This window comes from Balaenoptera borealis (assembly GCF_965194805.1).
Source record: "Balaenoptera borealis genome assembly, chromosome: 10".
NCBI classification, from domain to species: Eukaryota; Metazoa; Chordata; class Mammalia; order Artiodactyla; family Balaenopteridae; genus Balaenoptera; species Balaenoptera borealis.
Window position 1 is genome coordinate 85,388,710 of NC_138874.1, and position 9,430 is coordinate 85,398,139.

Here is a 9,430-nt window from a genome sequence, read left to right on the forward strand (position 1 = left end):
AACAGAGCGAAGTGACCCCGCCTCCCCCCATTTACTGCCCTGTGCATATGGGGTGCCCATCATGGACAGCAACACACCCAGGCCACCTGATCGCTTAAGCAGCTCCTTTCTATCATCCTGTCCTCAACAGAACTGGGCTCATTCATAAAGGAGCGTAGCAGAAGTCATTTTATCCATCTCTTCTTTTAAAAAAAAAAAACTTTTTTTCTGAAAAAGAATCTTGCATGTCACTTTCTTAAGTTTGCTGTCCTAGTCATTTTGGAGATGGCCTCAGTCGGAGACTGGCAAGAAGCATATTCCTGAGAGAAAACCTCAGGGTGTGCAGGCATAGCCTCCGCGCTGGGGGTCCAAGAACTTTGCCTTAAGGGCCTTTAGTCACCGGAAGCGGCTGCAGTGGGCCCAGAATCCTACTTAAACCAGCTGAAACGCGCTGCAGGGAGGGATGGTAAAGAGAGAGGACTCTCTGGTGCCCAGCGGCAACCCTTGCCCCTCTGGGCTGTCCTGTGGCTGTTTGCTGAGCGTTGCTAATGTTTGACAACTTCTGCACCTTCTGGATCCGCACGGCCCCCGTCCTGTAATCAGCTTCAAGAGGCATGTGGGGGATTATCCTCCCGCCTCCAGCTGCCCCTCCTCCACAAGCCGGCAATAAACCTCTATACAGTAAGCATTTCAGGGGCTGCTCCCAATCAATTCTGTTCCATCATCATCGAACTCTCCCCTTTGTTAATAGCAAATCAAAATGATGGGACGTGTGTGTGCAGGAAAAGGGCAGGCAGGAGAAGCTCCAGGCTGGGACCTACGGGTATTGCTGAGTAGGGGGATTATGGGTGATTTGCATTTCCTTCTTTTTGTTTATTTGTATTTTCTAATTTTTCTAAGATGAACAAGCATTACGTTGGTTCGGAGAAAGTTAATTTTTCTGCTTTTAAAAGAGCATAATAACTTATGCAATATACAATTAGTCTTCAGGAGGGCCCAAATGTCCCATCTACAAGATTGGAAATTCTTGATAGATCTGAGTTATGAGGGGTTGAGATGGCCAAATGTACTTAATCCTCACCTAAATTCACATTTTTAATGATCCAGATGGCAACATCTGAACTTTCAGAGGGTATCTTTTTTCTTTTTGCACATTTGATCTATAGGTGAGAGAATCATTCATGAGCCAATTCACCCCCAAAGAGCTGAGTGTCCTCAAAGGATCGTGGGTGAGAAGCGGCTCAGGGGTCTTGGCATCTGGTGTGGTGGCTGATCATCTCACCAGTGAGCGGCCTGCTTTGCCCTGTGGGTCAGGACAGTGCCCAGAGCACAGCGGAGGTGTAAGGGAGTAGGTGTGGACTGTACCAGGCCCAGGTAAGGCTGCCCAACATTACAGGCCCATGTAAAACACCCAACACCCATTTACAGGCCCATGTAAAACACCCAGCATTACATGGGGCATACATTATCCCCTGTTGATCTCAAATTCAGACTGAACTGGGAATCTGGTAATTTTATTTGCTAAATCTGGCAACTCTTGGCCCAGGTGCTCCTCTTCCCCACCACCCACTCCCCAGCCAAACCAATGTCACAAGGATGGCCCCTGGAATCCCGCTCTCTTTCCCAGTGTTCCTCCCTGACACCACCAAGACCTCCTCTCTGCTCCACTGTCACCATCAGGCCACTTACCTTTTTCACATCTGGGACACTTAAGGTTTTCTTCGTGTGAGCAACCCAACCCACTATCCCGACATCCAGTGGAAAAACAACTTCTCTGTCGGGGACCACCAGGTTGTCCTCGAACTTGGAGGTGGAGGAGACGTCGAGCAGCTTGGAGGCCACCTCGGGCGAGCCGTTGCGCGCCCGGCACAGGAACATGCTGCAGCGGTCCGCCCGCAGCAGCCGCGCCAGCCTCCGCAGGGCCTTGTGCGCCGCCAGCTCCACGCTGCCGGCCTCCTCCCGCAGGGCCTCCAGCAGCTCCAGGCACAGGGCCGCCTCCTCCGCCAGCGTCAGGCCCCGGAAGGACGCGCGGGCCGGCGCCTGCGCCCCGCCGGGCTGCGACATTTCTCCCGCCGCCTCCCCCCGCAGCTTCCGGTCGAAATACTCCTTGGCAAACTGAGGGTTGTCCTCCAGGTATTTCTCCACCGTCTCTTGGCTGATCTCACCCATGGCGTGGCTTGCTTTGCTGCTCTTGTCCAGAATGGAAGACCCTCAGAGCACCACCAGAGGCCGAGTGCCAACAAAGAGGTACCTCCTGGTCAAAGATACTGGGAAAGCCCTAAGGGGCACCTCACAGGACCCCCAAAGGCTGAGCAGAAAGGTTGTTTAGCAGAGCTTTCAAACGACCTGTAACTCTTGGGATGTGACAGAAGGTCCTGGCTTAGAGTGGGATTCAGGAGCCATGGGATTAAAGAGTTCTTCAGGACACGAAATCCCTAAGCATTATTAGCTCGTAAATTCTCAGATAATCCGCAGAGCGTCTTAGATCAGCCAGCCAAGTAGCAAGTCAAAGTGACCATTCCAGAAAAATAGCTGAACCTTGGCTGCTGTCGGCGACAAGAAGAATCATGGATATATCCATTAATTATATTCCACAGGCGCTGACAATACCACTTGTTCTTTCATGATAGCTCTATGAAATAAAACTATTTAGACCTCAGAAATGTCTGTTTGTTTATATGGCAACTTTAATGAACATTTGGGGGAGATGGAAGGGTTTAGCATAACACAACATAAAATCAAATATTAATCTTTCCTTTTCTCAAAAGTCCTATGATCAGCCAGATTGCTTGGTCTACTCTTTTTTTTTAAAATCCTCACCTCTCAGTTCCCCTCATTTAAAAACTTGACCTCAGAAATGTTTTCAGGGAACAAACCTTTGGCTTATTCTAGAGAGGTGAACATGGAAAAATATTTGCCCATGATTGAAGCCTAATCAAGCCGCAATTTATACAATAATCCTTGTCAAAAGACATGATCGTAAAAGGCAACCCATGCAGCTGCCAACTGGGTTTTCCTGCTAAGCATATTAATTTGGATTTTGTTTTCAACAGTAATAGCCAGACCTCATGCCTTTTTGCTCCAAGGTACAGTCGGTTAAATCTACTGGATAATACCTGTCTTGTCTGTTGCTAGGATCTTTCACATCTCGGGGGCTTCTGGCATGGAAAAAACACTTACCACTACTTACTTTTGTTTAATGTTCAGGCTATCAAGCTTTTACATAGATTAAGCACATTTTCCCAAATATTTAAACACTATTATGCAACTAATAAGCCGAACTACACATTTCATGAACCAATTTCCTTGAATATTTACAGGCTGATTTCAAATTTAGTCAAAGGTCTTTTAAGCATTTCAATAAAGCTACAAACTTTATATGGAGAATTCTCTTGAATGAAAACATACGTAACAGTTACAGTGACTCTAAAAGTTACTGTTTCACCCACATTTAAATCCACTTCAAAAATAGCAAGGCTATGGGTTTCATTTATTTCTCCAGACCTAATGCTTACCTCTCTAGAGTGATAATGGTCTTCTTAGCCAGAAAAGAAGAAGAGATCCATCGAGGCTTCAGGTTCTAGGTCATGAGATGAGAGATTCTTGATGGGAACATGGTTTTCCCAGGGGAACAGAACCCACACTGGCATTTGTTGAACCACGTCACTTCCTATGGTTGAGTCCACTTGCTCCCTCAAGGGGTCTTGTCAAGCACACACCCTTTCTTGCACCTCCCTCTGTCACACCCAAGTCTAGTCTCAGGAGGGTCCTCCTCAGATTACTGTTTACTTCATAATATCCTATTAGCATCTCATTATAATTAGAATAATACACAGGTTTATCTCCTAAGAGAAAGGAGTTGAGTCAGCTGGGTCACACCTATGGGACCACCATCCATCTTCTTCTAACACAGTTGCGGACACTCTTTCTCCCTGGTTGCTCTGTGTGACAGTGCAGGTCCTACTTCTCTCAAAAGCATATGTGTGCTCACGATTCCCATCCTCTCCTCTTTACACACAGAGAGACAAAAACACATACCCATATCCCATACACAGATTTATACTTGAGGTGCAAACCTGTGTATGGGAAAAAACAAAATGCCCATATATGTTTACATTCCTCTACTTATAAAAATGAAAATGAATTTTAAAATGAAGCATATTCTATTATAGTCAGCATTCTGTGTTTTGAAGACTACTTTTATTTTTTATTTATTTATTTTTTGGCTGAGTTGGGTCTTTGTTGCTGCATGCGGGCTTTCTCTAGTTGCAGCGAGTGGGGGCTACTCTTCGTTGCGGTGCACGGGCTTCTCACTGGGGTAGCTTCTCTCCTTGCGGAGCATGGGCTGTAGGCACGTGGGCTTCAGTAGTTGTGGTGCACAGGCTCAGTAGTTGTGGCGCATGGGGTTAGCTGCTCCGCGGCATGTGGGATCTTCCCGGACCAGGGATTGAACCCGTGTCCCCTGCATTGGCAGGCGGATTCTTAACCACTGCACCACCAGGGAAGTCCAATAACTACTTTTAGATTCATTCGTTTGTTCTTCCAATACGTGTCTACTGATGGTCCACTATAAGCAAGACATCGTACTAGCTCCTGTGGTAGAGACTCCATGTTCCCCTTTTTTCTGATTTTCCTCTCCTCCTAGGTGTATGGGAAGATTATTCTTCTCTGCCCCTCTCCCCCATTAGGGCCATGTGACTAATTTTGACCTATAGGTTGTGAGCATAAACGTCTCTTCCAAGTAGGAACAATCATTTGCCAGAGTGAGACCCTAGAGCTCCCCCTTCTCCCTGCTGCCATGCCAGTTCCAGATGTAGGGGCCTCATGAATCCCTGAGTGAGGATGTCATGGAACAAAGCCCCCTGCTGACCTGAGATGGACATGTAGCATGAGTGAGAAATAAATCTTTCTTGTGTTCAGCCTTTGAGATGTGAGGGTTGTTTGTTACTGCAGCATAACCAAATCAATCCTGACTGAACACAAGGGATGAATAAGCCTTGGCTGCAGCTGTACAAGCACTAGTGGTGTAGCAAAAGAGATAATATTAGGACACAAAAAGTCATGAAGAACAGAACAGAATAGGATAAAAGCCAGAAGTGAGGTACATACATATAGCTATGAGACTTTACGTGATGTGGATATGGGATCATATCTAGACTGGGTAGAGATGGAGTAGAAATCGAGTGTGAGCCAGGTAGTGGTAACAGCAGAAGCAATAGCATGGAATGCAGAGTAACAGGGGGACTAGTGAGAGATGAATCTAGAAAGGTAGGTTAGGCCCAGATTAGGGCCTCAAAGGCTAGCTGAGGATTCTGAACCCTGGAAACTCTAAGGGGTAAGAAATGACATTAGAGTTCTTCTCTACAAACAATCTGGTCGTGCTTAAAAAGGTGACTTGGAGAAAAGAAATACTGGACATTAGGATACAAATTAAGAAGCTATATTGCATTTGGTTCATTATCAAATACCCTAAAAATGTGTACAGGCTTTGACTCTGCAACTCTTCTTTCATGAATTTAGCTTACAAAAGTAATTAAGGCTGTATATGATTAATGTTACAGGGGTGTTCATCAAAAGCACAATTATAAATGGAAAAGATTAGAAATAGCCTAGGAGGTTGAGTAAATAAATGGCATTATAGTCATACAATAGGAAACCATACATTAATTAATAATCCTATTGTAAAGGTCTGTTTATTAACAGATATTTATTATGTGCAATAAATTGCAAGATACTATTGCAGTATGATTCCACATCCACACATACATATATGGAGGTGTGTATACCAAAATGTTAACAGTGATTATTCCAAAGTGGTGGAATTCAATATAATAATTTTTTTCTTCTCTTTTGCTTACCTGAGTTTTCTAAAGTATCTACAATGAACATATATAGTTTATATAGTAAAGAAATTCATTCATTATAAACAAAGTTTTTAAGGCTATTCTCACAGGCTATGGGTGAGGGTGCTTGGGAATGAAAAAGGAAGGGACAAATGTGAGACATAATTTCAGGCAACAATCGACAGGACAAGGGAATTGATTAGTTAGAAAAGGCAAGCAAGAAAGAGGGATCACTTCTGACTAATCTGTGTATTGGATGACATTTGATAAAGGCAAATATTTTTTTAAGGGAAATACTGCAACCCAGCCTTTTAGTGCACTCACAAATATCCTTCTCCTCCTCCCCTGTCCTTGACTGAATCCCATCATCCCTGCTGCTCTTTTTCTGGGGTAGTCCTTGAAGAGTCTCTGTCCTGTGTTGACAAGACTTTTGTGTCTCTGTCCTAGGCACTGAAAAAACAAAATGTAAGAAAATGTAATATTTTTAAAATGACCAAACAGACACTTAGAATAAATTTTTAACACTACAAAATAATTGTTGACTTTGTTAAACATCACCATTTATATCAGCATTTCCAGTTCGTTTAAAGAATAAGTTTTTAAAAAATAGAACAGTAACTAGTGGGAAGAATGAGGAAAAGACCAATATCTGAGACGTTACAGACATTGACAATCATTTATTTAGATAAAGCATCTCAGAAACAATAACTAAATTGATGTGAAAACTCCATTCCATTTACACAGAATATTTTTAGAAAGATAAGCCACAAGTAATGATAATTAAAAAGTGATCATAAGAATAGCTAACTTTAACACAGACATAGAGAATGAACTTGAGGACACGGGGAGGGGGAAGGGTAAGCTGGGACGAAGTGAGAGAGTGGCATGGACATATATACACTACCAAATGTAAAATAGATAGCGAGTGGGAAGCAGCCGCATAGCACAGGGAGATCAGCTCGGTGCTTTGTGTCCACCTAGAGGGGTGGGATAGGGATGGTGGGAGGGAGACACAAGAGGGAGGAGATATGGGGATGTATGTATATGTATAGCTGACTCACTTTGTTATACAGCAAGAAACTAACACACCATTGTAAAGCAATTATACACCAATAAAGATGTTAAAAAAAAAAGAATAGCTAACTTTATAATATATAATCTGTGCCAGGCACCCTTCTAAGACCCTTATATATATATCATCTCATTTCATCCTAACAATAACCTTATGAGGTGGGTACTATTATTATCTGTATTTTACAGGTGAGAAATCGAAGCACAGAGAAATTAAATAACTTGCTCAAGGTCACACAGCTAGTGATAGTGACCTACCCCAAACTACGAGCTTAAACAGGAATAAATTTTAAAATACACCCATGAGGTGTACAAGATACAATAATAGCTGCTATAGGGGAACATACAAGACTTTTCCTTTAAGGAATTTAAAATCTAGACCTATATCATAAAATGTTAAACACCAATACAAGAATTAAATTAAAATTCCAGGAACTCATTTTAAAAGCCTACAGATATACCAAAGAATGGTTTAACTTCCTTAATCTTTCTGCTTAACAAATTTACATTTTTCAATAGTATACTATATTCATGAACACATGTAATATTTAATTGCTAAAATTTTCCACTGCAGTTAACTATTTCTGCAGGAAGTAATGCTTATTTAACAGCCAAAAAAAAAAAAAATGCACATGAGGTTGAAGCACTAACATAAAACGCACAACAATATACTGGACTAACCATGTGTATTTTGGATCATTATATTGGACCTGCTCTTCAGCTCCACTTTAGCCAAATTCTCTGCTCCTACCATTATTCATCACCAAAAGACATCCTCTAATGGCAGGGATTTCAGGCACATCACGACAGTCAACCACGAAGGGCCCTCTCACCTTGCACATTTGCTCTCATGAGAGCTTCTGCCTGCACCAAATTGATGGATATGACCAGGTATCTCAGAGATAATTCATTTGGTGGAATCCATGTTATTTTCAGCTAAATTGATGAAACTGACTGATGGCTTTGTAATCACTGAAAAAATCTTTATTAAAAAAATTAGTTTGACTTTTTGTACCTGAAAACATTGGCTAAATAACTAATCTTTCCATTTTCCCACCAATTATTTTGACATCTTTTAAATGCAGTCAGAAGATAAATGCTACCCAATTTCCTTGTTATTAATCTTTCTTGGCCTCTCTGTCAGGATGTGGATGTAAATATCAGTTTGTACAAAATGGAGCTAGTTGGACATGCTTAATTTTTATGAGGCTAAGGACATAAATTTCTTGCATTAGTTCTTTTTTCAATTAGGGTAAAACACTTTTCAATATTTCCTAGGAATTAGTGACTTGCTTGCTGCTGTATTAGTTAAGGTAACGCTAGCTTCTGTTACAGGTAACCCCCAAATCTCAGCAACTTAATCGAATGGAAGTTTATTTCTCATTCACATAAAGATAATCACTGGTGGGGTCCCAGGCTGATGGAGGCTTCACCAGCCAGCAGATGAGGAAAGACAGACAGCAAAGACAATTAGACCAGCAGCTTTTATAAGCCCCGTCTGGGAATGACACACAGCACTTTCAGCCACATTCCACTGACCAGAACATAGGCATGTGGTCTTACAGAGCTGCAGGAAGTGAGGAGGTGCCCTCTGGCAGGGTGGCTTCTTTCCAACAACTCTACACCATGGAAGGGAAGTGAAAACTTTTTTGGTGAAAGGACAGCTAGCCATCTCTGCTACAGTTGTTAAATCCTGGGAAATTATATTTTAGAAAGAGTGACCTCTGACCGGGTCTTTTTAAATAAATATTTTATAAAGCTTACCTAAAGTGACTGATTTCAGTAAAACAAATTAAATCAATATCTATTGATCAATCACCTACTATGTGTAAGTCTCTTGAGAAATCCTGTGGAAAAGTTGGGGGTGGTGTGGATACCAAGATGAAGGAAACATGGTCTTTCTCTCCATGAAGTATGACAAGGCAATGAACTTTTGTGTATATTATATACAGTCCATAAGATGTAATTTAGACCATAATTTTACTTCTAGAAGAAAAAAAGAAAAATGTTTGCAACGAGAATATTTGTTTTATTTTCTGATTCAATATTTTCACTGTAGGAAAATTTGGAAATTACAAAAAGGTACAAATCAGTAATAAACCTTTAAATGTCCCTAATCCTATCACACAGGTAATCACTGTGAACACTTTTCCTGTTGATATTATACACACATATGCATATTTTAAAAATTATTTTATGAAGGTAAATTTCAAAGCACTGAATTTAAAAACACCAGTTGACCTGTACTCAACATGTTTATAATCATGAAGAAATTCGAGTGAGCATGCCAATAAACTGTTTTTCTTTGCTGGTGTCTGGGACATCAAGGTTCATGATTTATCATTAAAAGAGAGGGGGGTGGGGCAGGACGAACAGTTACATCAACTTTTAAGCATCTAACAAATAAATAAAAACATATTGCTGCAAAAACAAGCACCATAAAAATGCATTGAAATCCCCTATATTTATTTCACATACGGCATGAGCAAGGACCACAAGAATACGTCCTGGAAGAAACAGCTGACAAGGGCTGGGAG

General features: G+C 41.7%; 2 protein-coding genes across 3 annotated transcripts in view; both read right to left on the reverse strand.

Annotated features, from left to right (window-relative positions):
• The window catches only part of PDE6C (phosphodiesterase 6C), a 61,526-nt gene extending 59,371 nt beyond the window's left edge, over positions 1-2,155 (reverse strand). The window contains 1 exon segment of the mRNA XM_082339741.1: positions 1,669-2,155. Within this exon segment, the coding sequence (XP_082195867.1) occupies positions 1,669-2,148 (480 nt within the window). The 5' untranslated portion in view covers positions 2,149-2,155.
• Positions 2,156-2,492: 337 nt separating this feature from the next.
• Positions 2,493-9,430, reverse strand: part of FFAR4 (free fatty acid receptor 4) — a 37,913-nt gene continuing 30,975 nt past the window's right edge. Inside the window, exons 3-4 of one of the 2 annotated variants that reach the window (XM_082339732.1) lie at positions 6,147-6,272; positions 2,493-2,611 (exon numbers count right to left, since the gene is read on the reverse strand). In XM_082339732.1, the coding sequence (XP_082195858.1) occupies positions 2,564-2,611; positions 6,147-6,272 (174 nt within the window). In that variant the 3' untranslated portion in view covers positions 2,493-2,563. Of the gene's footprint in view, positions 2,612-6,056; positions 6,273-9,430 lie in introns of those variants that run through there. The other variant, XM_082339730.1, reaches the window with a different exon arrangement.